Source organism: Lynx rufus, unplaced genomic scaffold, assembly GCF_022079265.1.
Source record: "Lynx rufus isolate CCGP_SWC_20201006 ecotype Redwood Valley unplaced genomic scaffold, mLynRuf1.p SCAF_1, whole genome shotgun sequence".
NCBI lineage: Eukaryota > Metazoa > Chordata > Mammalia > Carnivora > Felidae > Lynx > Lynx rufus.
In genome coordinates, this window is record NW_025814823.1 from 80,533,275 (window position 1) to 80,559,586 (window position 26,312).

Sequence of the window (26,312 nt, forward strand, 5' to 3'; positions counted from 1 at the left end):
AATATGTTTCTAGACTTGACAGAAACACTCAAGGTTATCTCATCTAATTTCATCTTTTGGTGATAAAAACTCTGTGACCTGAAAAGTTGAGGCAGCTCTCCTAAATGCTCAAGGTTACCGCTGAGGATTAGAACTCACATCCAGACTCAACCTCGTATTTTTTCCCTTATGTTATGATTATATAAAATGTTTTTATTTAAACTGTAGGCCTTCTAAAGTTTCTCACTGAGATTAGCGCTAGCTAGATTTTCTCTTTCCTTTTTTATACAGCCAGACGTTTTATTTGCTCTCAGCCTCACGCCCCCCCCCACCCCCCCCACCCCCCCCACCCCCGCCCCGGCCGAACAGAGGTCAGTGAGTTTCATGACCTCAAATCCAGTGCAGTGTGGTTTCCTTCAGTAAATGCAGGGAGAAAGGAAGGAGAAACAGTCTCTTGGAGTTTTATGTAAGACAAAGTGATTAAGAACACCAACGCAGTGCCGTCTGCAAGGGTGACAGATACGAGAAGTGCTTTAATCATGAGATTTTGGTAATTTTGTTCTCCAGCCCCATCAAACTGACCTATGGGTAGAGACTATGGTGAAACTGTGTTCAGCATTCACCACTGGCCTCTCCTGGGGTCGCGAGGACAACGTCCCGCTGAGGCCACACCAGGTAAAGAATGTTCCAGGCCAATCAATAACAGCATCAACATTTCAATTGGTTATTTTATTTGTGTTTTTAAGAAAGACGCTGAATCACAGCAATCCCTTGAAATGGACGACTTAACTGTTATGGAAAGAATAGGTCCCTTTGTGCTTCTGCATTTCAAATAAGCCCCTGGGGAAACCAAATCTACCTAAGCCTGACTGGCTTTTCCTTAAGTCTGAAAATAAAAATTTGCTGATCCTGGACATAAATTTTATTTTTCCTTCTGGCTATATCCCCTAATTATATGGCTCTTCATTGCAAAGCTAAAAATAATAGGTAAGATGTCACGAGAGATAGTTCTCAAAGCAAAGGACAGCCTCCCAATTATCAAAGGGCAGGCTAAGGAGCTGCTCCCACCGCGGTAATTAAATTAATAGGAATATGCTAATTGGAATGCAAATCCCTTGTCAGTGTTATGCTAATTATGGTCCCCTCAAGCTTACTAAGAAAATTACAGATTATTTCAGCATTAATGAACTTTCAGATTTTGTGGGTGAATACTGAAAAACATTCTTACAAGTCTTCTATGATATTATCCAAGGTGATATTTGTTTTTTTTTTTTTAATTTTTTTTTTTCAACATTTATTTATTTTTGGGACAGAGAGAGACAGAGCATGAATGGGGGAGGGGCAGAGAGAGAGGGAGACACAGAATCGGAAACAGGCTCCAGGCTCTGAGCCATCAGCCCAGAGCCCGACGCGGGGCTCGAACTCACGGACCGCGAGATCGTGACCTGGCTGAAGTCGGACGCTTAACCGACTGCGCCACCCAGGCGCCCCTCCAAGGTGATATTTGGATAGTAAAAGATCTGGGTTCCGATTGTTCTCTCTTGGATCAATTTCTGAGCCTGGCTAACGAGGACAGCAGCCTGGAGGCCAAGAACCTGGGGAGGACTGTTGGAAGGTGAAGGTCACCTCTGGACGTTGCCAGAGGGATGGGCCAAAGGTGAAGCTGTTCTAGTTCAGAGGTGATGTTTGGAAACCAAGTGGGTGCCCGCATTTCAGATGGGTTACATTCCTCTCCCTGTGGTTTTGGCTTGGGAAGGCCCATCCTAACACTGCAGTGAAGCAGGTCTGCGTCCAGTGAGCTTCAAGCTCTTGCTTCGGCCACGACACCTCCACTGGCGCTGGGCCAGTGCCAATGACCTCTTCACAGCTCCACAGCTGAGTGAGGAAGAGTCCTTTAGATCGATCTGCACAACTTTTCTAAGGTCGCACAGATCTCCTCCCCCACCCCCCACAGGAGAAGGAACTCACATGCTGCGTTCTGTGGGAAGGATTTTATCACAAGGATTAGAGTTGGCTCTGAGGTCCCTAGGGGAATGGTGGAAATGTAAATATTTAGGGCACCTGGGTGGCTCCGTTAGTTAAGCATCAGACTTCCGCTCAGGTCATGATCTCTCAGTTCGGGCTCTGTACTGACAGCTCAGAGTCTGGAGCCTGCTTTGGATTCTGTCTCCCCCTCTCTCCGCCCCTCCCCCATTCATGCTGTCTCTCTCTCTCAAAAAACAAATTTTTAAAAAACGAAAAAAAATGTAAATATTTAAATATGTTTGCATTTAAAATATTAAAAAGAGGGGTGCCTGGGTGGCTCAGTCGGTTAAATGTCCGACTTCGGCTCAGGTCATGACCTCGCGGTCCGTGAGTTCCAGCCCCGCGTCGGGCTCTGCGCTGACAGCTCAGAGCCTGGAGCCTGATTCCAATTCTGTGTCTCCCTCTCTCTCTGTCCCTCTCCCCCTCACGCTCTGTCTCTTTCTCTCAAAAATCAATGTTAAAATTTTTCTTTAAATATTAAAAAGAGTAACATAAATAAATAAGATGAAAATAAAATGAACTAATGAAATAAAAATTCATGAATTCATACTGGTAATAAATAACTGGGCAGTTAAAAATATATAAAATTAAAAATTCTGAATAAGATAAAATAAAAACTCATATATTTTACTGAGTAAAATGAAAATTCAGGAGTTCATACTGATAATAAAAATCTGGTGGCTACCTACCACCTTAACAAGTGATGGAAGTCAATGAAGTTAACGTCATCAAAAATGGCAAACTGTCATTGCTTATAAGAAGAGCCCAAATAATCTTAAAAGTATATGCTAGAACTAATAAGTGAATTTAGCCTGGTCAAAGGATACAAGGTCAATATACAAAAATCAATTGTATTTCTGTATATAAGCAATGAGCAATTAAAAATTCAAACTAATGGGGCGCCTGGGTGGCGCAGTCGGTTAAGCGTCCGACTTCAGCCAGGTCACGATCTCGCGGTCCGTGAGTTCGAGCCCTGCGTCGGGCTCTGGGCTGATGGCTCAGAGCCTGGAGCCTGTTTCCCATTCTGTGTCTCCCTCTCTCTCTGGCCCTCCCCCGTTCATGCTCTGTCTCTCTCTCTGTCCCAAAAATAAATAAACGTTGAAAAAAAAAAATTAAAAAAAAAAAAAATTCAAACTAAGAAAATACCATTTATAATAGCATCAAAAGCCTGATGTGGGAGTGTTGATAGAAGTGTTCTAAATCATGAATGTGGTGGTGACTACATGGTTATATACGTTTGTGCAAACTCATGGAATTGTACACTTAAAATCAGTGAAGTTTTTGTTATGTAAATTATTCCTCGGGAAAGACAACAGCTAGTTGGATTTTGCTCCAACACAGGAAATCATTGGAGGGTTCTGTACGAAGGAGTGACGTGATCTTTCATTTAAGAAAGATCATTCTGTCGAGGCGCCTAGGTGGTTCAGTTGGTTAAGCGTCTGACTCTTGATTTTGGCACGGGTCATGATCTCAGGGTTCATGGTGTTACAGGAGGGTGGGAGAGACACTGGTCCCGGTCTCCCAGACTCGAAGAATGAATCTCATGGACAACAGAGAGTGAGCAAAGCGATAGGGTTTATTGAGCTGAAGTTACAAAGCTCTCAAGAGTAAGAGGGGTCCCTGACTGGGTTGCCACCAAGGATTTTTGTCTTTGATTTTTTATTGGGACCTTATCAGAACGTTCGTGAGACTCCAGTCATGGCACCTAGCCCAGGTGGGTTTGGGATACATTTACCCTTTTTTTTTTTTTTTCCAAAACCCTTCATCCTCTCACTTGGACTGCAGCCTGCCTCCCTGAGGATCCCTTATCTATCCCTGCCTAATGCTAGACCTTCACCTACTCAGTGGGACCAAGCCCCGCCTAGGGCTCTGCACTGACACTGACACTGCAAAGCCCACTTAGGATTCTTTCTCTGCTTCTCTCTCTGCCCCTCCTGCCTCTCAAAACAAATTATCTTAAAAAAAATCATTCTGTTGCTGTAGGGAAATAGGGAGATGGATTTACAAGGTGTTATGGGGAAGTTGTGTCTCCCAAGACATGTTAAGTCTCAACCCCCAGCACCTGTCAGTGTAACCGTATTTGGAAGCAGAGTCTTTGGAGATGTTCAAAGGTATGATAAGGTTATGATAAGGTAATCAGAGTGGGCCTTAGTTCAATATGACTGGTGTCCTTATAAGACTCGAGTACCATGACCTGAGGACACTCACAGGAAGAATGCCATGTGATGACACAGGCAGAGATTGTAGTGATACAGCTGCCAGGCAAGGGACGCCCAGGATGATAGGATGATGCCACCGAGAGAAGCTACAGAGGGCAAGGCTCGATCGTAGACTTCTGGCCTTCAGAACCATAAAACAAGAAATTTCTCTTGTTCTGTGTCCCCCTCTCCCGGGGTGTGGCAATTTGTTATGGGAGCCCCAGGACACTAACAGAGTGCCACTGCCATCATCTCCTAGCCACGACGGCGCTTCAAGCAGAGTGTGCGGGCAGGCAAATTCTGAATCCGTTTCTAAGGCATGTGGTGTCTAAACGTGGTGTCTCTCCCGGTGGGATGGGGGCCCCCAAACGTGAAGCTATGATGGGGGTGGAAGCCAGGGGCGAGGGAAGTGAAAGAATTGACCTGAGGCAGAGCAAAGGGGATGCACGTTTGCATACAGGGCAAGGGAGCAGCGGCTGTCTGCAAGGAGACAGTGGGTGGGGGCTACTTTAAAGGGGGAAGACGAGGTATGGCAACGCATGCAATTCTCCCTGTTTGCGTAACTGCGCCTGGTTGTAAGTAGCCCGTTGGTCAGTTAGGGGCTACGGCTGTCCTGAGGTGGGTCTCCTGATGGGCCTGTGCGTACTCAGCCAGGGGGTCGCCGTGGACCCTTTCTGCATTCCACCGCTCAAGCCTGTTTCCCTAAAAGAGGCCTCCACAAGGCAGGCCCTCAGGAGGAGGGATGCGTGCGGGGGAACGAGGGGAGCGAGCCTGCCCTCCGGGTTTCTGACTCGAGCAGCTGCGATGGCAGAGCTCCGGCTTATGGAGGCGGGGAGCCTGGCGGGGGCCACCGAGCTGGACGGACCAGTCTGGGAGTCCAGGGGACAGGTCGGACACATGAGGGACTGAGCTGCGCAGAGATGCTCCTCCGGACCCTCCACCTGCTTTCCAAAAGCAAAGTGTCTGTCAACGAGGCAGCGTGCTGCCCCACTTCCCATAATGCTCCCCGCCCAAAATAGGAACAACAAAAACAACCCAAACCCCCCAATCACTACGGCGCATGCTGATGCCCTAACCTGCTTTCCGGCAAAACTCCAGGCGTCCGGAGCTGGGGCCCTGCTGGGTTGGGCATTGAGCTTGTCAATCATGGGAGACCAACTATGACTGGTGGAGGCTGGCCTGTGGGGCGAGGCCGGACTGAGCGCCCGCTTCCGGGACGGCGCGGGCCGCCGTGTTTCCGGCGGCGGCGCGGGGCGGGGCGCGAGCCCGGAAGTCCGCTGATGGCCGTGGGTCGCGTCTGGGTGGCTGCCCGGGTCTGCCGGCGAGGTAAGGTCGCTATCGGCCTTGTGGGCATGGCCACTCGGGCGGGGGCCGCGGCTGTGGTCGCCGGCGCGGCCGTGGTCGCGTTGCTGTCGGCCGCGCTCGCGCTCTACGGGCCGCCGCTGGACGCAGGTACCTGGCCGCAGGCGCTCGTCCGGACGGGAGGCGCCGCCAAAAGCCGGGGACGACGCGGGGGCGTCGGGGGGGCCGGGCCAGGGCCAGCAGGCCGGCGGAGGTGGTGCAGAGTTTCCTGCGCGTCGCGGACTGGAAGTGCCGGAAGCGCTGGGCGAGGGGACCGAGCGGGTCCTGGGGCGCCTCGCGCAGCCCGGCCCCGGTGGGCGCGCCTGGGGCCCGGGTTGCATGCGGGGTTCACCCGAATGAACCCCCGAGGACCTAGCCCCGGCCTCGGCTGTTAAGTAGGACGGACGGTGTAAAAGGATTTAGGCGTGTAAGGAACAAGCGTGTCCCAGTCGGAGCCCCGTATCCCCTCGAGGGGTTTTCCTCTCTGCCCTGTGGATGTTTATGTACGTTATTTGTGTTTGTGTAAGATACAGGAATATATTTTAAACCGTGAAAGAGCTTGTATGTTGTATTTTCTCACTTCTCACAACACGGTGGAGACATTTGTTTATCCGCCTTTGTGTGGAAGAGGCTCTGAGAAAACGAGAATTACGCAAGCCACGGTTCCCTAGCCAGTAAGTAACTGAAGTGGTAAAATTTACTTTTGCTGTAATAGTCATCAGACGGATTTTACCAAAGGGGTGTACATAGTTGGGCCTGCCACAGAATAACCTAAGGAGTTTTGGGCTTTTGTTTTTCTGCACGATAGTTGACACACAGCATGAAGTCGTGTTGACACACAGCATGCCATTAGTTTCAGGTGCCAAATGCTTTGAGACGCATAAGGGGCCTCTGGTCACAGTTTGTTCAGAGACTTTTTACTGGTAGCCCTTTCTCCTAAATTTGTACCCTGTGATGAGTTAGTATTTCTCTTGGAGTTTGAAGATTCATTACTAAGCCGACCTGCTGAACTTTTACCAAAACACAGGTGGAGTTCTCGAGCACTGACCCCTTGTGCTAGCTTTAGGGCATCTCTGTTATTGTCCAGAATGCTGTCAGGTGCAGGGACTCCAAATTAGGACGGGTCTCATTAGTGTAAAGGCATGGTGGGCACAAAGAGACGTGTTATCAGGGAGGGTCGTTGGCGGTGCGTAATTCCAGAAAACAGCCCAGGCTTATGTAATCCGTTCAGTTCTCCAGTTCTCCAGTCGGCCTCAGCCACTTCCTTAAAACAAACAAAAAACGGGCAGGTTTGACCTGTTCTTCCAGACTTAGAATTGTTGTGAAGACCAGGTGACTTAATTGGATTAATTTTTTTTTTTTTTAACATTTATTTGAGAGAGAGAGACAGACAGAGCATGAGCAGGGGAGGGGCAAAGAGAGAGGGAGACACAGAATCCCAAGCAGGCTCCAGGCTCCGAGCTGTCAGCACAGAGCCGGACGCGGGGCTCAAACTCACAAACCGCAAGACCATGACCTGAGCTGGTCAGACGCTTAACCGACTGATCGACCTAGGCGCCCTTTAATTGGATACATTTGGAATCGCCTTTGGTCAAGGCCTTTTTCTCCTGCAAAACTTTGATGTTTCTATTTAAATATTTCTGTGGACAACCCCGAACGGGGTCTGCCCCCGGTAAGCCAGCTGAAACCGATTAACTGCCAAGTGTAAGGAAATGTAACTGACCTTGGTTTGGCCCTCAGGTGGATGGGGCGGGTGCTGGTGAGCGGTGTGGATTTACTGGTTCACGAGTGAAAATGCCATACTTCCCGAGTGGTTTTATTCCCCAGTCCCTAATGGTTATGGGGGCAGTTGAGACAGGTTTGATCATCTCTGTCTCGTCTTTTGGTTGGTGTGGTGACTATTTGGTTAAAGAAAAACGATTTGCCTTAAAACGGCAGTATTTTGGTACAGCGGTGTCTTCTGGCCTGGCTTACCTGTCACTAACCCAGGTGTCCTCACAGGCCTGTCTCCCTGGGCTCCAGTGTCCTGGTCTGTAAGCGGACAGACTGGCTTCTAATGAGAATAAACCAACATGCTTTGAATTCATCCAACGTCTATGGAGTGTCTTGCTCTGTGCCACTCTAAAGTGGTTGGGGGTGAGGGGACCCCTAGCCTGAATCTGTAGGTGGGGCTGAACCATATTCTGTGTAGGCAAAGGACTGTGGGGTGGCCTTAGGAGTATTTTGTGTGTGGCTAAGTCCTTAGCATAAAGTTATGGTCCCTGATAAACCACAACATTGTCAGGAACCCAGAACAACCCTTGAATGACCGGTAAGTTTGGATTGTGCTTTCACAATTCTAGACTTTAAAAAGCAACCATAGGGGCACCTGGGTGGCTCAGTCGGTTAATGGCCCGACTTTGGCTCGGGTCATGATCTCAGGGTTCATGGGTTCGAGCCCCGCGTTGGGCTCTGTGCTGACAGCTCGGAGCCTGGAGCCTGCTTGGGATTCTGTGTCTCCCTGTCTCTCTGCTCCTCCCCCACTCACACTCTGTCTCTCCTTCAAAAATAAATAAATTTTTAAAAAATGTAAAAAGCAACTGTATTTCTTGATGTGGGGAATTTGAAGGAGTGGCCGTTCTTTGATATTCTTGTGTTGTCCAGTCCGATCCTTATGTAGATGTACTAACGTTTGGAACAGACACAGAGCAAGCATTTTCATGACCGTGTGGATTGCTCTCGAGCAGTGATTTGTCACCACATGTGACTGTAATGGCTCTAGCTCCCTTCATGCAGCTCACCGGGGGGTGCCCACGAGAAGACTGTGCAGCCCGCAGATTTGGGGTGTGGACAGGCAGCGCCTCTGGGAGGTGGCACTGTGGACACTCCCCGGGACTTTGGAAGCACAGGGGTCATCGGGCTGGGGCTGTCCCTGAGCAAGCCCACTTGTGCCTTTTCTTGGCCAGAGGTTTACAGTGATTCTGTTTTGAGTCATAGGTTGTGTTGGTTTGCAAGAAGGTAGAAAGTATGGGGCTGACAGTTAAAAATCACCTTATTATTTAGAATGCCATTTCTAGGTTGCTTTTTTTTTTTTAATTTTTTAAAGTTTATTTTGAGAGACAGTGCACACGGGAGGGGCAGAGACAGAGAGAGAGAGAGAATCCTAAGCAGGCTCTGCCCTATCAGCGCGTTGGCTTGAACTCACAAACCATGAGATGATGACCTGAGCTGAAATCAAGAGTGGGACACTTAACCTACTGAGCCACCCAGGCACCCCACATTTCTGGACTATTTAATTTGTATCCAACTGAGTGTCAGAAGCATGACTGGCAAATTGGGAGTAATGTGAATCTCAGACTTGAATGTGACCGTGAAAGGTAACAAGTGGGAAGTTGCTTTTCCAGTTTGAGAGAAAAGACTTAAAGGAGGATTGAAATGGAATGTGTATAGTTAATATTAAGTAGGAATGCATTAAGAAAGATTAGCTAGACTTCAAAATGATACATTTCAGAAACAAATTTGATAATGTACAGCTTGTGTTTTGTGTTGTAATTTCTAAACATTTGCTTATAGAAGTAAAATAAGCCTTTGGATAAAAATCTAGCATTGATATTAAGTCAGCTTTGTGAGGTGTTTTGGTTAACAGTCTATCTCATGTCAGTCTCTTTTGTGTATGCCGATGGATACTTATTTTTCTAAATAATTTGTTTTCCTGTTTTTCAGTTTTAAGAAGAGCATTTTCATTGCATAAACCACATTCAATAACGGATATGGAAAATACTTTACAGCTGGTGAGGAATATCATCCCTCCTCTAACCACCAAGAAGCACAAAGGTCAGGACGGAAGAATAGGTATAGTCGGAGGCTGCCAGGAGTAAGTGACTTGGACCACGTTAGCGTGTCAACAACCTCTGTTACCTGGCTGTCTGCCTCCTTAGCGGCCCGCCATCTGTCCAGTTAGACCCCAGTAATCATCTCTAAATGTAGTTCCATGTTACAACACTCGGTATCTTTCAGTGATGAGCTTCTTGACCAAATAGGAGAAAACGGGCCCTGAGTGTGTGGTCCGCGGGGGTTGTGTCGGTGTTACGATTTTGCCTGTGGTGGAGGCTGAGGCTGTTTTTTCTTGCCTTACCCTTGTCTGTATGGACCAGGCTCCATGCTACAAACAGGTATTACTTTGTATTCAGGATAAAAACAGCATGTGTTTGGTGTACTTTGTCAATTTGGAGATGTTCGCGGGAGTCATTAATGAAATTAGGGCCTACTCTTTTCTCGTGGCCCGTTCTCTCTTCTGGTTTTATATATTTTGCCGCTGAGTTATTCGACGCATAACATTTTGTAATTTGTCCTTGTTTTTTAATGTTTATTTATTTTTAAGAGTGAGGGACTGCATGCGAACGGGGGAGGAGCAGAGAGAGAAAGGGAGACACAGAATCCAAAACAGGCTCCAGGCTCCCAGCTATCAGCACAGAGTCTGATGCGGGGCTTGAACTCACAGAGGGTGAGCCGAAGTTGGACACTTGACTGACTGAGCCCCCCAAGCACCCCTATTATACTTTCAAACGTAGCTAGTGGCGGCCTTTTCTACCTACTGTGAATTAAAAATGCCTCTGGGGAGAGTGAACACGTGATCTAAGAATTCCTAGAGAGCTCTCACTGCTGACTGTCACTTTGTATATTGCCACTTACACTGCCGTCTGCTTCCTGCCTGGCCTGGTGGGCTGCAGTTAGGGTAGGAGTCCTTGGCCTCTTCTGGCACGTTCTTTGTGCAGAGTGTGCAGGGGGCCCGTGAAGGACTTGCACACCCACGGTGTCTTGCTAGGCAGGCTGAGTTGCGCCTTGGCCGAGGTGGCAGCGATTTTCTCTGGTAATCCACGCACGTGATCACATTGTCCTCTAGCCTCCACTCTGCACCTTAAAAGTTCACCTTAATCTGTAAGTAAGTAATTTGCTCTTGCTTGGCTGTTTGTAAGGTTTTCTTTTTTTCTTTTTTTTTTTTTAGAATTCTGCAATTTTCTCCAGATGTGTCTGGGTGTGTCTTCTTTTCAATAATCTTGAGATTTGCTGAGTGCTTTCTGTCTGTAGACATGATCCCTTTGGATGGGGGAAGTTTGCCTTTTACTGGCTCTCATCTCGCACCTGGTTTTCTTCCTGCTACCGCATGTTGGACTCTTGGATCACTAGCTCTTAGCTGCCTTTCTTCCTTTAGGCCCCCAGTTAAAGGACAGCCCTCCTCCGGCCTCTGGGATGGGGTCCCCCTTGGGTCCCAGCCCCCTTGAGAGTGTTGAGGATGTCGGGGGTTTTATTCCTCAGATCCCCTCCAACTCCGGCTTTGTATTTTGGGACGTTTGCATGGGAAGAATCGGTCTTCAGATTTTCTTTTTAGATAGTCTGGTAGTGTAGCGTGCTAGGGGGTAATTATCTAATTTAAAATCTGCCCATTAGCTTTAGGAACTAAGCTTTAAAGTAGGATCCTCTTCATTCTGGTTAGAAAAGCATTATGTACTTGTTTATAAAAATTCAAACACTTCAGAGATGTGTGAAGTGACAGCCTTATGGTACCCCACATGATAATACAGTAAGGACACATCATTAGCCTTCCAGATACTAATGTGTGTGCTGCCACCAGCAAGCATCCCCCGCCCCTCTGCCCTGTGACTGTGGGCAGCCTCTGCTGGGCAAGTAGGCAAGCTGGTTTTCGTTGTTTTGTGTCCTCGTTGTGGGGTGGGCCAGAGAGGGTGTGTGTGTCCTGCCTTGTGCTCCCAGCCCGTTGGCGGCCCTGCTCTGGGAGAGTGTCTCGTGTAGAGAGTCCTCGGTCTTTTTCCTAGGTTCCCTTCGCTGCTCGGGATTGACGTAAAGGTTACACTAGTCCGATGACAAGTTCAAGAATTTTCCTCTCTAGGGGCAACTAGGTGGCTCAGTAGGTTAAGCGTCCAACTCTTGATTTTGGCTCAGGTCATGATCTCGTGGTTATGGGGTTGAGCCCCGCATCAGGCTCCTTGCTGAGTGTGGAGCCTGCTTAAGTTCCTCTCCTTCCTTCCACCCCTCTGCCCCCTCGCCCTTATGTGAATGGGTTCTCTCTCTCCTCTCCCCCCCCCCCCCCCAAAAAGAATTTTCCTTTCTGTGTTTGATGCAACCTTAAAAACAGTTACAGGCATTCTGGAATGGTAGGGTGGAAGCAGGAGGAAGCTGTGTGAGTCTCGGTGCCTGATTGTGTTATGCTCCCCTGCCCCTGGGGGTCTCCTGGCAGACCCTTCAGTGAGCTCACGTGGCCGCCTCTGTCTTCCGTGTGGGCACCGTGCTGCAGAGAGTGGCGGTCCTGATGTGGCACAAAGGTCTTAGGTGACACAGTGACTTGTCTGGTCGTGACCCATGTTTGCTGAAGTTCACTGAACATTTTCTGAGCACCTGCGAGGTGTTGGGCCTTCGGCCGTGTGATTCATGTCTTTGTAACCCTCTGATAAACCTGCTGTATTGCCTCCTTCCCAGAAGTTTCTGACTGTAAGTATCTTCCTTTTTAGGTACACGGGAGCCCCCTACTTTGCAGCAATTTCTGCTCTCAAAGTGGTAGGTCTGTTTACAGCTTCTCTGTCTAGTGAAGAGCTGGTCTTTGTCTTTTAAAGTTTATTTTTGAAAGGAAGAGAAGGAGACGGGGGGCGGGGGGGGGGCGGTGCAGAGAGAGGGGGAGAGAGAATCCCAAGCAGGCTCTGCACTGTCAGCACAGAGCCTGATTCAGGGCTTGATCCCTTGAACTGTGAGATTATGACCTGAGCCAAAACCAAGAGTCAGACACTTAACCGACTGAACCCCCAGATGCCCCGAAAAGCACCTTGAAATCTATCCTGACCTTGTGCTGTGACCAAAGAACTGGGAGTTTTTAACTGAAGTTTCATTAGGACTGTACTTCAGTGCAATCCTGGGACACCGCCTCTGTCCTGCCTTAAGCAGTTGGCGTCTTTACACCTCGCGATCTCCTAGGCCTTTGATCAAGTCCTAATAGCCCCGTTGGCACAGTATGAGTGAAATGTGCCCCCCGCGGCCCTTAGGGTGACACAGCTGAATTGGTCTGGGTTGACCTGCCTCTTGGGGGGGAGGGGGCGCGGCAAAAGGCTTTCTCCGCAGACCTTTCCTTAGGGTCTGTCCTGCTCTGAGCCACCTCGCCCTAGTGTGGGGCCACGACGAGGGGCTTGTACGGACACCCCTTCGGTGCCTGCCGGGTGGGCCGTGCTTTGAGTCCGCCCTTGTGCTCGTTTCTTAGGGTGCAGATCTATCGCACGTGTTCTGCACGCGGGAGGCTGCACCCGTGATCAAGTCGTACAGCCCGGAGCTGATCGTTCACCCCCGTTCTGTGAGTGGGGCCACGCGGGTGGTTCGCAGCTCGACAGGGGCTGCAGGCGCCTCTGCCCGGTGGCTGCTGTGCTGGGAGGTGACGGGAGGTGCCCTCAGGAGAGGGGACAAGGCCGTAAGGTCAGAAGCCCAGCAGCCATGTGTGTGCAGCGTGGGATGAGATTCGGGCCACCAGGGCCCTGTTCGCCGTGGCTGTCAGAAAGGGCTGAGGCCTCCGGGGAGAGGTCGGGGCCTTGCCTGTGGCCACGCCCCCACAGCAGTAATGAGGAGCCCGTCGGACCGTAGTGGGGCCGTTTCCTCATTCAGCAAATGCTTCCCCTTCCAGTCCCTGCCCTGCTTCCAGAGGGACAGCATAGGACCAAGCAGACAAAACACCTGCTTCTGTGCAGCTTCCTTTCTGGGACAGCCCTGTGCCCTAGAGCTTTCTGCAGTGATGAAAACGTTCTCCTTGCTGCTGACCACGCGTGGCTACCCAGCACTTAAAATGTGGCCAGTGGGACTCAGAAGCTGAGCTTTTATTTTAATTAAACTTAAGTAGCCACATGGGGCTGATGTCTGTCCTATTGGGCAGCAAAGTCCTAGAGACAGACAAGTAGGACAAGTGTGTCAGAGGGCGATAAAGACCACGCGGAGAGCCAGGGCAGGGGACGGAACACCACATGTCACATGGGGTGCACGCACGTGGCGTGTGTGTGCTTTTCCGTGGGGTGATCGTGAGCGGGGGCCCAGAGGGCGCATTCAGGTAGGGCCCTGCAGACACGGGGAAAGGTTGATGCAACAGCTCAGGCTGTGGGGTGTTGGGGAACAATAGGAGCTCCAGGTAGGGCAGGTGACCAGAGAGGTTCAGGGTCAAGCTTAGCAGGTTGTGGGGGTCATCACGAGGGTCTGGCTTTCGTGTAAGTGCAGAGGGGCTGCTGGAGCCCCTGAGCAGGGCAACAGCCACATCCAGTGGATATTGTAACAGGCTCGTCTGGCTGCTGTGTTGACAGCTCTTGGGGCCCAGGGTGGAAGCAGGGGTTGCATGGGGGTGTCATAGGTGACAGTGAGTGATGGGTACGAGTAGGAGAAGGGGGTAGATTCGCGGCACGTCTGAAAGTACAGCCCAGGGGCTGCTGACAGGTGGGATGCAGGGTAGAAGGAAAAGGGTTGTGAAGGCCGCCCTGGCTTCGGTCCAAGCTGGTTGTCCGTTAACAAGGTGGGGGTGTGGGGGAGTAGGTTCGGGTGAGCCTGACCGTCAGGGGCTGGCTTTTGGGTGTGTTTTCACTTGCCTGTCGGACATCCGAGCGCATTGCCGTCAGGCACCGGACGAGACAGAGGTGGTCAGGGAAGGGTAAATCAGGGGTTGTTCACGTGTGGGAGAGGTTTAAAGCCAGGAGACAGGACGAGGCCACCCAGGAGTGCATGTCAGCAGGTTTGGCCCAGCATGTGGACATCTGGGAGCAGAGGGGGGGCGGGGTGTTCTGGACAACCGCACCCTCTTGGAAGTGCCTGCGTCCCTGCAGTCAGTCAGTCACACAAAGACTAAGCACGGCTGCTTGGGGCTCACAGTGGGGTTGTTCTGGGTAAGGCTTTACATGGTGGGTTCCAAGAGTCTAAGAGCGAGATGATGGGTGGGAAGGAGTGACACAAGTGCCTCCAGCTGTCAGGTCTTGTGCTAAGTGAAGGCGCTCTTCCGTTGTACAGGGTCCCCCGGGCGCCTCCTGTGAGTGATGGAGACAGACGGGTTCCTTCCAGAGGGCAGAGATGGTTATGAAGGAGCCACGTGTCTTGTCTGGCTTATCGTAGATGTTGAGAGCTAGGTTTCCGCAGCTGGGTGTTCTGGGGAGAACCCATGTGCGGAGGAGGCCGGGGAGGCTGATGGCTGGATGCCGGGTGTGGTCCCGGCACAGAGAAGGAACTCGGAATAAGAATGGGGGAATCCAGAAGAACGTGTGGTCTCCCTAAAGGGTAAGCCAGCACGTGCAGACTGTAAGTGCTCTGCCCTTCTTTTCCTTGCGCAGCGACAGCCCCAGTGCCGTGCGGGACGTGGAGACATGGTTGCCCCGACTGCACGCCCTGGTGGTGGGACCCGGCCTGGGCAGAGACAACGTTCTCCTCGAAAACGTTAAGGTAACGTAGAGAATTACCGAACTTCCCTCTTCTCATGGACCCGACTGAGCTCAGAAGTCAGAAGACGAGCACTTTGATGGAGCGTCTGTTCAGTGTTCCGGTGCCTCTTGATGGAGTCATGGAGATGGTTTGGGGGAGGGAGGAGGAACTAGGCAGAGAGAGACTAGCAAACCTTTAGGTTTTAACAACCAACCGGGATGGGATGCGTCTCTTGCTCTTGGGGCGTCAGCTTTTCACCCTGCAGCGGGGGAGTCACTGGGATCGCTCACGTGCAGGTGTCCCACTCTGCTCTGGAACAAGAGGCGTGGGGACAGACGCCTGCCATGGGAGGACAGCCACTGATTTGTCCTCCAGAGAGCCGAGAGAGCTAACGCTTGGACATTTGGGGCAGATAATCTGAGAGCCAGTCCTGCACAGTTGAACAGTAGTTCCAGGTGACACCCTGTAAACGAGGGGCATTGGGGTGCTCCTGCTTCGGAGCCACCTGCACCAGCACAGGGGGCATGCTGCCTGCCGGGTGCCATCATCCAGCCCTGGAGCCTGGACCTCTTGCTGAAAAGTTGGAGCAATCATAGCTGAGGAGTGCCAGGCCCCTTGGGTCACGTGAGGTGAGAGGGAGACGGGAGGGGCGTCCCCGTGCGTACACAGTGGGTCTGCAGTGTGCTCTTGTCCTGAGATGGTGGCTGTCCACGCAGCGTGGGTGGGACAGGGCCTGGGACAGCCTCTCTGCCACATGGTTTGTCTTCGGGAAGAGAGGCAAGTGAGGGTTCCTGCCGGAATAGGTTCAGAGTGTTTGGTGCCCCCATGACCCTCAGGATGATGGGATTGTTGATCTTTTGTGACCTACCAGTTCACCGCTGGCCCCGTGACAGAGTGGAGCTCACAACAGTCTCTCTGGCCTCTTTCTTCTTTTGTGCTCCTTGACCCTGATTATCGAATTATGGCGAGGTTTCTTGCTCACGTGCTGTGGAGACATAGAGATGCTATTGGTGTGGATGGATCCAACGTAACCTCAAAATTCTGGCTGCTGCTTTTAAGAGCTGTGGTCTGAGTGTGTGTGTCCCTCCAGTCTCACATGTTGGAATCCTGACCCCCCCCCCCCCCAAGGTGAGGTGTCAGGCAGCGTGGTCTGTGGCTCTGCCTGTTCTGGGCCTTTCCTAGCAGTTCAGTCTTACACTACGTGGCATTTGTGACCAGCTGTGTTTACCCAGCATTTCGGGGTTCGTCTGTGTGCGCTGTGGCCCAGGGCTCCACTCCTTTCATTGCTGTTTGACGTTCCCTTGTGGATGGACCACATTTTGTTTACCTGTCCATCACTTGATGGACGATTGGGTGGCTTCCGCTTGGGCTGTTACGAGTAACGCCACCGCGAATCTTTGTTACAGGTTTTGTGATCACTTTTGTTCACGTTTTTTTATTTATTTATTTATTTTTTTTTAATTTTTTTTTTCAACGTTTATTTATTTTTGGGACAGAGAGAGACAGAGCATGAACAGGGGACGGGCAGAGAGAGAGGGAGACACAGAATCGGAAACAGGCTCCAGGCTCTGAGCCATCAGCCCAGAGCCTGACGCGGGGCTCGAACTCACGGACCGCGAGATCGTGACCTGGCTGAAGTCTGACGCTTAACCGACTGCGCCACCCAGGCGCCCCACTTTTGTTCACGTTTTGAGGAACTTGTGTTTGCTGCACAATTTTTGTTTTTGATTTTTGTTTTTTGCAGCACACTTTAAATTATTTTTTAATGTTTATTCATCTTTGAGGGACAGAGTGCAAGTGGGGGAGGGGCGGAGAGAGAGGGAGACACAGACTCCAAAGCAGGCACCAGGCTCCCAGCTGTCAGCACAGAGCCCGATGCGGGGCTGGAACCAACAGACCATGAGATCATGACCTGAGCCAAAGTCAGATGGACACTTAACCGACTGAGCCATTCAGGTGCCGCTTGCAGCACACATTTTTAATTCTGATCACGTCCTGCCTTTTAAGAGCTTAATTGTTTTTTAGCTGTGATATTTAGGTTTGTGGTCCATTTTGAGTTGATTTTGACGTATGGTGTAAGGAAGCAGTCCACCTGTGTTCTTTGGCAAGTGGATGTTCAGTTCCAGCTCCACTTGCCTCGAGTGAGCTGTCTGGGTGTCCTTGCTGGAAATCCGTGGGCGTAAGGGTTTATTTCTGGGCTCTGGTTTCTGTTCATTGGTTTGTACGGCTGTCCATGTGCTGGTGCCACACAGTCCTGATGACGGTGGCTATGCGATAAGCTTTGTGTGATCTCTCCAGCTTTGTTCATTTCAAGAGTATTCTGGCTGTTCTGGGTCCCGTGCACTTTTCCAGGAGTTTTGGGATCAGCGTGTCAGTTTGCCGAAGAGGCAGATGGGATTCCGACAGGGATTGTGTTGAATCTGTAGGTCAGCTTGGGTGGGGGTGGGCGGGGGGTATTGCTGCTGTGAAGTCTTCCAGTTCATATGCTGGTTTTGAACCAGAGTTTTCCAGATCTAGAATGTAGGCTCTTGACTAGCCTCATTCTTTTTATCTGTAGTTTATGCTTGTTCCATGCTAAGTCCTGGACACTTTCTCCTGACAGGATATGTGTATATTCCTCATGATTCTTTTTTTTTTTTTTTCAATTTTTTTTTTTTCAACGTTTATTTATTTTTTTGGGACAGAGAGAGACAGAGCATGAATGGGGGAGGGGCAGAGAGAGAGGGAGACACAGAATCGGAAACAGGCTCCAGGCTCTGAGCCATCAGCCCAGAGCCTGACACGGGGCTCGAACTCACGGACCGCGAGATCGTGACCTGGCTGAAGTCAGACGCTTAACCGACTGCGCCACCCAGGCGCCCCTCCTCGTGATTCTTAATAGCTACATCACCACATGCCATATTTAACTAGTTCATTTGGGCTGCTTCTGGCTTTTTCCTGTTACAGTGCTGATGTCTTGAACATTTGTGCATGAGTGTGCGTCCATTTCTTTTGGGCGTCTTCTTCAGGATAACCATCTGCAAGTTGTGCGTACGGCTGTTCCCTCTGCTGGAGCGCTGCCCTGGCCAGGACTCTGCTCTGGGGGCCATCGTCCCTTCTCCCCTCAGCCCCGTCCCCCAGGGAGTACTCCTGGTTTACTTGTTTTAAATTTTTAAAGAGAGCGAGCAAGCAAGCACGAGTCGGGGTGGGGGGCAGGAGGGAGAGGATCTTAAGCCCTGATGCAGGGCTCAAGCCCACAACCCTGGGATCACGACCTGAGCGGAAATCAGGAGTGGGACCCTCAACCCATTGACCCCTGGGCGCCCCCTGCTGGTTTGTTTGCAGCTGTGTCTTTCTGCTGGACACGCGGGGCTGCTGCGCAGCCTCCTCTGACCTGTGGGGGCGCTCGTTCACTCCTTTCCATCCACCCTGTAGGACCCTGTAGCGCTAACTGGATGTGCAGGGAGAGAGGTGTGGTCGTGTCATTAGCTGGTCTCCCTGGGCGCTGCTGTCCCCTCTGCTGTGTTCCGGGGCCCTGGCCGCCACTGTGGCCGCTGTCCTGGCAGCGGAGTCAGTGGGGACGGAGCCACGTGCACAGTGCACTTCGTACGAGTCCTCCGAGTGATGGAAGCAGTTGGTCCTTCAGTGGGCAACTGACACTTGGCTCTGTGCTTCAGGAGAGCCAAGTGACCTGTGACGTTACACGACTCAGATGCCCCGCTGTGTTGCCTGAGGTTTCTCGGTGTTTGAACGTGGACTTCACTGTTCTCTGTGAGAAATGTGATAGGAAAGCACAGAGGTGGAGGCATCCTCGTTGTGGCCAGACACTGCAGCCTGCACCCAGAGATCCGGGAAAGTGGAATTAGCCAAGCTGAATCTGTTCTAACGGGAGAGCCAGACTCCAAGCAAGCAGGAGTGTTTTCGTTGTAAGGGAGGAAGTACGGCTCCACGAGGCTCCTGTGCCCCGACCCTCGTTTGAGGGGGCTTTTGGCCGCTCTCCTGTCGCTCACACCCGTGTCAGCAAAGGACCACTGAGGCCGTGGGGCAGGGCAGCTCTGGTCTCATGGGCTCTTCATTTCATTTTCAGAATAACTTTGTATGAAACGTATGTGGATTTACCTTTTAATGTCTTAAGTTATTTCTGCTTACCATGTATTTTGTTTTACTGTTTTCTTTTTTTAATGGTTGCATTTCAGGTATGTGCAGGTCCTCAGACCCTCCAAAATAATTTACTTGAAGGAAATAGGAGTTTAAAGGTAAATGTGTGTTAGACCTAAGCAGTTGTCAGGCTCAGGGCTAGACTGTGTACTTAAAATGATTACTGCAGCTACCATTTGTGGACTGTCAGCTCCCTTGCCAAGAGCTGGGTAAATCTTTAGAGGCGGTATCTCTAGTCCTCATACAAACTTCAGAGTATTACTCAAGGCCTTATCCTTACTTTAGCGATCAGGAAACCCGGTCTCACAGAAGTAAAGTGACTTAAGTTCACTCAACTCTAAGTGGCAGAGCTGGGGCTTCGGGGACGGTCTTTGGACTCTGAGCCCGTGTACATCACAAGACGCTTTCCGGAGGTCCAGAGCGTGTGACCTGGCGATGTCCTAGCTGCTCAGTACATATCTTGAACCGTTTCGCTTGAAGCCTAAGTCAAACAGTTGCCTCACAGAGATCGACACATCTTACAAATCCCAAGTCAGGGCCGTCATTAAGGCAGCTGTCACCTGTCCTGGATTTATCCCCTGGTTCCTTTGCTTTTCCTCTTGGGCCCAGAAGACACTGGAGTTTACGCCGTTGAGGCCCTAGACATCTGTACCTGCCTGCTCAGGTGGCCACCACAGACAACCACAGGCGGGGGCTGGGACAGCAGACATTGGTCCCCCCGCTCCCCCCGTCCTGGAAGACGTCTGACAGCAGAGTGTCAGCAGGTTTGCTTTTTCCCGAGGCCTGTCTCCTTGGTCTTCCTGCTGTGTCATCACACAGTTGTCTCCATGTTGTCCGTGTCCTTCCTCTTCTCCCGTTCCAAGGACACCAGCCATCCTAGAGCAGGGCTCTTGTTTCATTGTTCTCTTAATGTTTTCTACTTTCAAGTGCATTTGCAGCACATGATCTTGTAGAATACTGGTTCATAGCAATAAGCAAGTGTATGTATGTTGATCATGGATAGATAACTTAGCGTATGTGGATCCTGAGAAACTTAACAAACCCATGGGGGAGGGGAGGAAAAAAAAAAAAAGGAGGTTAGAGTGGGAGAGAGCCAAAGCATAAGAGACTCTTAAAAACTGAGAACAAACTGAGAGTTGATGGGGGGTGGGAGGGAGGGGAGGGTGGGTGATGGGTATTGAGGAGGGCACCTTTTGGGATGAGCACTGGGTGTTGTATGGAAACCAGTTTGACAATAAACTTCATATATTGGGGGGAAAAAAGATAATTTAGTAAAAAACTTCTGAAACTTGGAGTATAACCTTGTCAGAGGTGATTTACTGCTTATTATCATCACTGGTTTTATTTATTTTTTTAAAGTTTATTTCGAGATAGAGCGGGCACATGCGAGTGCATATGTGAGCAGGGGAGGGTAAGAGAGAGAGGGTCCCAAGCAGGCTCCCCCCTGTTAGCGCAGAGCCCAGTGTAGGGCTCAGTCCCACCCTGGGATCCTGACCAGAGCTGAGGATATTAATGAAAGGCCGCCCAGGTGCCCCGTGGTCACTTATTTTAAAACACAAAATGTTAGGAGATTTGCATAAGAACTGATGATTGGAACCCCGGTGAGTGCTGATGGAAGAGTGGGAGACTCTGCCTTGGGGTCCACCCTGTGGGCTGGCCCTGACTTCCAGAGGGGCCCGCTGTTGGGTCAGGGGGGGGTCTGTTCTGTTTGTTGCCCACATTTAATTTCTGCTTGTCAATGACCTGTTGTTGTAATTCATTGCGGAACTGCTTGCTTGGTGTTCTTTGAATTCCGCCGAGGGGTGAGGGCTTGTCGCTCAGTGTGGTTTCCTTTTCCTTGTAGGGCATCTTAGAAGCATCCAAGGCCAGGGATGTCCCCATCATCATCGATGCGGTGAGTGTGGCCTCTCCTCTGCTCCCCTTCTCACAGCCAGGCCCCGAGGCTGTGCACTAAATACCTGTTCTTGTCTGCAGGACGGGCTGTGGCTCATTGCTCAGCACCCGGCCCTCATCCACGGCTACCGGAAGGCCGTTCTCACTCCCAACCATGGGGAATTCACCAGACTCTCTGACGCCGTGGTGAGTTTGCTGACCTCCCAGGAGACGGGGCGTGAGCCTGAGTCCCTCCTGAGATGGGGTGTGAGGTACCCCCTCTCCACTCTCGAAGACGGGGTGGGGCGATGCTGTGATTCTGCCCCCACCTGTCCCTGCACATGGCCAGCGGGTAGATGCGTGTTCCCCACATGCTAACAGTGCTGTTGGTTCCTGGCGGGGCATGTGATGATGGGGCGTCTTCTCGCTAGCGTGTCTCTTGGTGGATGAGAGGTGGGTGGGTGCTCTGTGGATCAGCCCATCCCTGCCCGCGTTGCCTGGCCCGTGGAATGTGGGTAATGACGGCATCACCTCGTAGGGCCTGTGAGGACGAAATGACACAACAGATGTAAACCCACGAGTTCTTCCATATTGAGCACCCCGTGAATGTTAGCGCGTCATCATTCAGGCCTGTGTCACTTCTGTGAGCCTTGAAAGTTCCACCACGGGCAGTGTTCCTTGTCGACAGGAGGGCGGTATTTGTGCTGCTCGTGCCGCCGTTGGCGTCCGCCGACAGCCTTGTCTGTGATGTCCCGCCTCGCAGCTTAGGGACCTTGTGGACGGCAGTGATCATCGCGAAGCCGTACGGAGACTCAGCCAGGCCCTGGGGAACGTGACCGTGGTCCGGAAAGGGGAGCGGGATGTGATGTCTGACGGTGAACACGGTGGGTAGCTGTAGGCCTCATGCCTGTCAGCCCGGGTGGCCATGCTGGGCCCTGGGCCCTGGAAGACCCGTCCCCGTGGCACATGCGGTCCCTTGTGCCACACGTGTTCCACACAGAGGGACTTCCTGATGAGCTTAGTTTTATTCCTGTTTGGCAAAGGGGACTGAGCATGCAGGGCGTTCACCCTCCCTGACGCCAGGGGCGGTGGCGACGCTGTCCGGTCAGCAGGGGGTGCTCCGGGGTCCCTGGCCTGCTGCCTCCCACTCCTTCGGGGTCATAGACAAGTTTGACTATTCTACTGCATTCTGTTCTGTTGTGAAAACAGTGGGAGAGTGAGGAGGTGCTCGGAGCTGACCCCGGGGAAGGGGTTGCCAGGTGCTGGAGGGGCTGCGTCCCCCTCGTCCTTGCGCCGGGGCCTGTGGGCTGTTGAGTGGGCCGAGCCGGGGGAGGTTCTGGCGGCTGCAGCGCCTCCCTAGTGCCCCGAAAGCCGGTCCTCTGCTCACTTACCGTGATGGGGGGCAGGGGTCACACCGGCTGTAACAGCGTGACCCAGGACTGTCACCTGCCGTAAGGGGAAGAAACCCTTGTGCACCGAGAGTGCTCACTCACGTGGCCGCGGTCAACAGACACAGCAAGTGTCCTCTGGGGGACCCTGACACCCTTGGGGCTTTTATTGCTGGAGAGAGCTCTAGAGTGTGACACATTCAGAGGCTGTAATAACCCGTTTGCAAGATCTGTATTTTCAAAACAGCTGCTCGTGACACAGTGTGAACGAAACGGTCACAGCTGGGTCTGTGCCGGGGGCACTCGCGTGGCACGCACCTCCCTGAAGGCGGTGCCAGTCCCTGGGTGGCCTGGGCTCTCGGAGCCCGTGAGCCTGGCCACCCCGTGTACCTGTGCTCTTCTCCGATGTGTTCCGGCAGCGCCCTACCAGTTGTACGAGTCTGCTCGCCACCTGCGCGGCTCAGGTGGTTCCAGACCTGTCTGGCTTTGCTCTCCTTAAAACACACTGCTCATTAGACGGGAAGGGCCGGAGCTGATCCAGATCGCGCCCCAGGCACAGGCCAGCTTGCTCTGACGGCCCTGTCCCTCCTGCCCCGCAGTGCTCGAGTGTGCCCACGAAGGCAGCAGCCGCAGGTGTGGCGGGCAGGGAGACCTGCTGTCGGGCGCCCTGGGTGTTCTGGTGCACTGGGCGCTACACGCCGGCCCCGAGAAGACAAACGGGTATGTGACGTCTTCTTCCCTTGTCCTTCCGGTTCCCAGCTGTGTGAGCCACTTCGTTTGCTCGTACATATAGCTGCTTGGAACGTTGCAGGGGAAAGCTCGGGATCACGTGGAGGCGACCCCAGGGCAGGGGGGGGGGGGGGTCCCAGGACGGTCACCCGCACAGCTCCTGCTCCGTGCAAGGTTGGGGCCCTGCCCTGTTGCTCGGCGCCCATGGCTCCGAGGTGTCAGGAGTTCTTAAAGCCCCCCAGTTAATTCTAACATGCGGCCATGCTCGGGACCCTGTTCCAGGGGGTACGAGGTGTACCCCCCTCGTACGGCAGAAGCGTGGGACCAACACGCGGGGCCAAGGGGAGCCGGCTGTGCCCGCTGTCCCGAGAGAGTAGTTTCCTCTGAGTGGCAGGACTGGGAGATGCAGGCTTGGTTCACATTCCCGTTTGGAACTGTGAGCTCAGGCAGGTTCCCCCACCCCGTCCTCCACACGCATCATGTGACACTGGTGGCCACATGGGCCGGGGCGGGATGTCCCGGGTCTGGAGGCCCCCTCGACACCCGTGAAGCTATATGGGACCTGCAGGGTGGCGGCACTGCTGGTGGGCAGGGACCGCGCGGGTGCCGCACGGGGGTCTGGTGTCAGGGGCGAGGACCCGTGTTCTCAGATCTTCAGTCGTCCTCGCACCCTGGCACCGAGGGCGCTCTAGGCCATGCTTTGTGGGGGGAAGCTGCGGTGTGTCCTCCAGGCAGGTGGGTATTGTGTCCGGGCGTATCCATGTCCCTGGTCATAAAGCCGCCTTCTGCCTCAGGGGCCCGGCAGGCTTGAACCTGTTTGAGGTGTCAGGGGGACGTGGGAGGGAAAGTGGAGCCTGTCTGACGGTCCTCCCTCCAGGTCCAGCCCTCTGCTCCTGGCCGCCCTGGGCGCATGCTCTCTCACACGCCAGTGCGGCCACCAGGCTTTCCAGAAGCACGGCCGCTCCACCACCACCACCGACATGATCGCGGAGATCGGGCCCGCGTTCCGCAGACTCTTTGAAACCTGAGCCGAGGCAACGGGAAGCAGGCCGCGCCACGGATGGGGACGCTGCGTTTGTCACGGGCCCCCGTCCTTGGGGTACGAGAGCAGCATGATCCACAGGTTGGTTTTGGCCTTAACACGTAGCTATAGGTGTTACAGGGACTTGAACAGGATTCCTGAACTTTCCTGGCTGTTCAGCAGTGATGGAGAGAAAGACGTACACGGTCCCTGCCCCTGAGCTGGCGCTGTGGACTCGGCCTGCTTCCTGTTTCTGTGAGGAGCTCCCCGTGCTACATGCCCCCCCACGGGGATCCCCTGGGTCCTGTCCAAATACCTGCACGATGATGAGCTGTGCTTTTTAAAATTGAGGCCCCCCCGGGTGGTGGCATGGCCTTTGTTTTCTTGTTCACGTTTGCTTTTTAAACACTGATTACATTGAAAACCGGCAGAAATAAGCATTGGTGGCTTGGGCTAATGGAAGCATTTCAGAACAATCAGTGATTGGTTTTTGGAGGAAACAACACTGAGCCCTGAGCGTGTGGGTGGGGCTCCGACGTGGCCCATCGGGGCACGGGGACTGAACACGGTCAGACAGCAGGGCCCTGCTGGTTGGAGGTGGTGTGTCCTCAGGAGCAGATTCCGGTCAAGAAGTTGATGTCTGTGTGATGCCTGGGCAGTCGCTCGTGACCCATGTGGTTCCTTCAAACGTCATTTTGCCCTGATGGTTAGGGTGATACTGTGTGACCCCTGACCCCAAATGGATCCTTCCTTTAAAGCCACATTTCTTAAAAACCTGTCTCTCCCTCCCCACCCCCCTTGTTTCAGGTGTAACTTTAAAAACTTCACTGTTTTTCGTTTTGGGGAATTATATCTAAATCCTGGTGACCATTAAAAGGCAAATCTGGTTTATTTCAACGTATGGTTTTGTATTCCTTTTTTAGCAGACGCCTTTCTTAGGTGAGGACACAGACGGCAGGGAGATTTTAAAATGTAAAAAGCCTGTCGCCAACGTTGTTAAAATGCGCTCGGCCTTTCCTTCTGCTGAAAATAAACTGTAGTAGTCACAGCAACGGTTTTTATGGGTTTGCTCTAAGTACAAACCCTCTTGCTCAAAATTCCTGTAGCTAGGGGCAAGTGGCTGTTATGAAAATTAACTGCTTTCGGGGCGCCTGGGTGGCGCAGTCGGTTAAGTGTCCGACTTCAGCCAGGTCACGATCTCGCGGTCCGGGAGTTCGAGCCCCGCATCGGGCTCTGGGCTGATGGCTCAGAGCCTGGAGCCTGTTTCCGATTCTGTGTCTCCCTCTCTCTCTGCCCCTCCCCCGTTCATGCTCTGTCTCTCTCTGTCCCCAAAAAAATAAATAAAACGTTGAAAAAAAAAAATTGTGCTTTTACAAACCCGTCTGAACTTACTAGCTCCAGCTAGGGACATGCTTTTCCCCGAGAGCAGGCTAGCAACACAGAGCACATTTGGGGGGCCGAGGTCGGCCTCCGGCCATCAGGGGACAGTGTGACCCCCAGGTACTGAAGGGACTCTGGTATCCTTGTAAGAGGCATACCTGCCTGGGGTATATTTGCACGAGCTGGGTCACTGTAGGCAAGTCTAGTTATGAATGGGTAGAAGGGGGCACTGGTGCCTTTTGGGATCCTGGAGGCCAGGGATGAAGTGAAGGTGGCCGTGTGCTCACCCACAGGCCCAGGACACGCCAGCTCGGCAGTATGGGACAGCGGGGGGGGGGGGGGGGGGGGGGGGGGAAGAGACGGACTGAAAGCAGGGAGACCACACGCTCAGCCATGCCATGAGCCACGTGGCCATGTCCCGCCCTGCAGTCTGCTCTCTCCTACCTGTGACTTGCTCTCACCCTGGCATCCGGGCTCTTCCAGAATCGGCCCCTGGAGCACTGCCCAATTATGTCTGCTCAGAGGCCACAAAGGATGGCACACGAGAACCATGGTTGAAAAGGTTACATGCGGCGTGAAGAGACCACAGTCAGAGTGAATGCAGCAGTGACTGCGGGAGTGGTTATGTGGTTTCCTATGATTAACACGTTACTTGTGTAGCCAGAAGGGAATGTAGGGACGGGTCCTCACCCCTAGTTCAGCACTGCCCAGGGCTCAAGGTGCAGGCCACTCCGTCCTGACTCCTGTGAGACCTGCGTCCTGATGTCGGGGCTCCAGGGTTCGTGGGGTCCTGCCATGGTGTCACCCGGGGGCACAGGGCCAGCG

General features: G+C 52.4%; 1 protein-coding gene across 2 annotated transcripts; it reads left to right on the top strand.

Annotated features, from left to right (window-relative positions):
- Positions 1–5,445: 5,445 nt before the first annotated feature.
- Positions 5,446–25,004, top strand: NAXD (NAD(P)HX dehydratase). 2 transcript variants are annotated; one of them, XM_047081758.1, is made up of 8 exons: positions 5,446–5,528; positions 9,246–9,396; positions 14,873–14,981; positions 20,941–20,991; positions 21,072–21,176; positions 21,733–21,853; positions 22,957–23,077; positions 23,964–25,004. In XM_047081758.1, exons 1-8 carry the CDS (start codon positions 5,483–5,485, stop codon positions 24,112–24,114), a joined length of 855 nt encoding a protein of 284 aa, XP_046937714.1. In that variant the 5' UTR covers positions 5,446–5,482; the 3' UTR covers positions 24,115–25,004. The 2 variants fall into 2 exon arrangements, with proteins under 2 accessions (XP_046937714.1, XP_046937715.1); XM_047081759.1 differs by lacking the exon at positions 5,446–5,528 and adding an exon at positions 5,572–5,654.
- The last annotated feature ends 1,308 nt before the right edge of the window (positions 25,005–26,312 follow it).

What these genes read in the sequence shown, in the direction of transcription:
- NAXD (XM_047081758.1), top strand. Translation starts at nt 5,483, where the DNA reads ATGGCCGTGGGTCGCGTCTGGGTGGCTGCCCGGGTCTGCCGGCGAG. An exon ending in TGCCCGGGTCTGCCGGCGAG is followed by an intron (nt 5,529 to 9,245) that starts GTAAGGTCGCTA and finishes CCTGTTTTTCAG; the next exon opens with TTTTAAGAAGAGCATTTTCA. An exon ending in GGCCCCGAGAAGACAAACGG is followed by an intron (nt 23,078 to 23,963) that starts GTATGTGACGTC and finishes TCCTCCCTCCAG; the next exon opens with GTCCAGCCCTCTGCTCCTGG.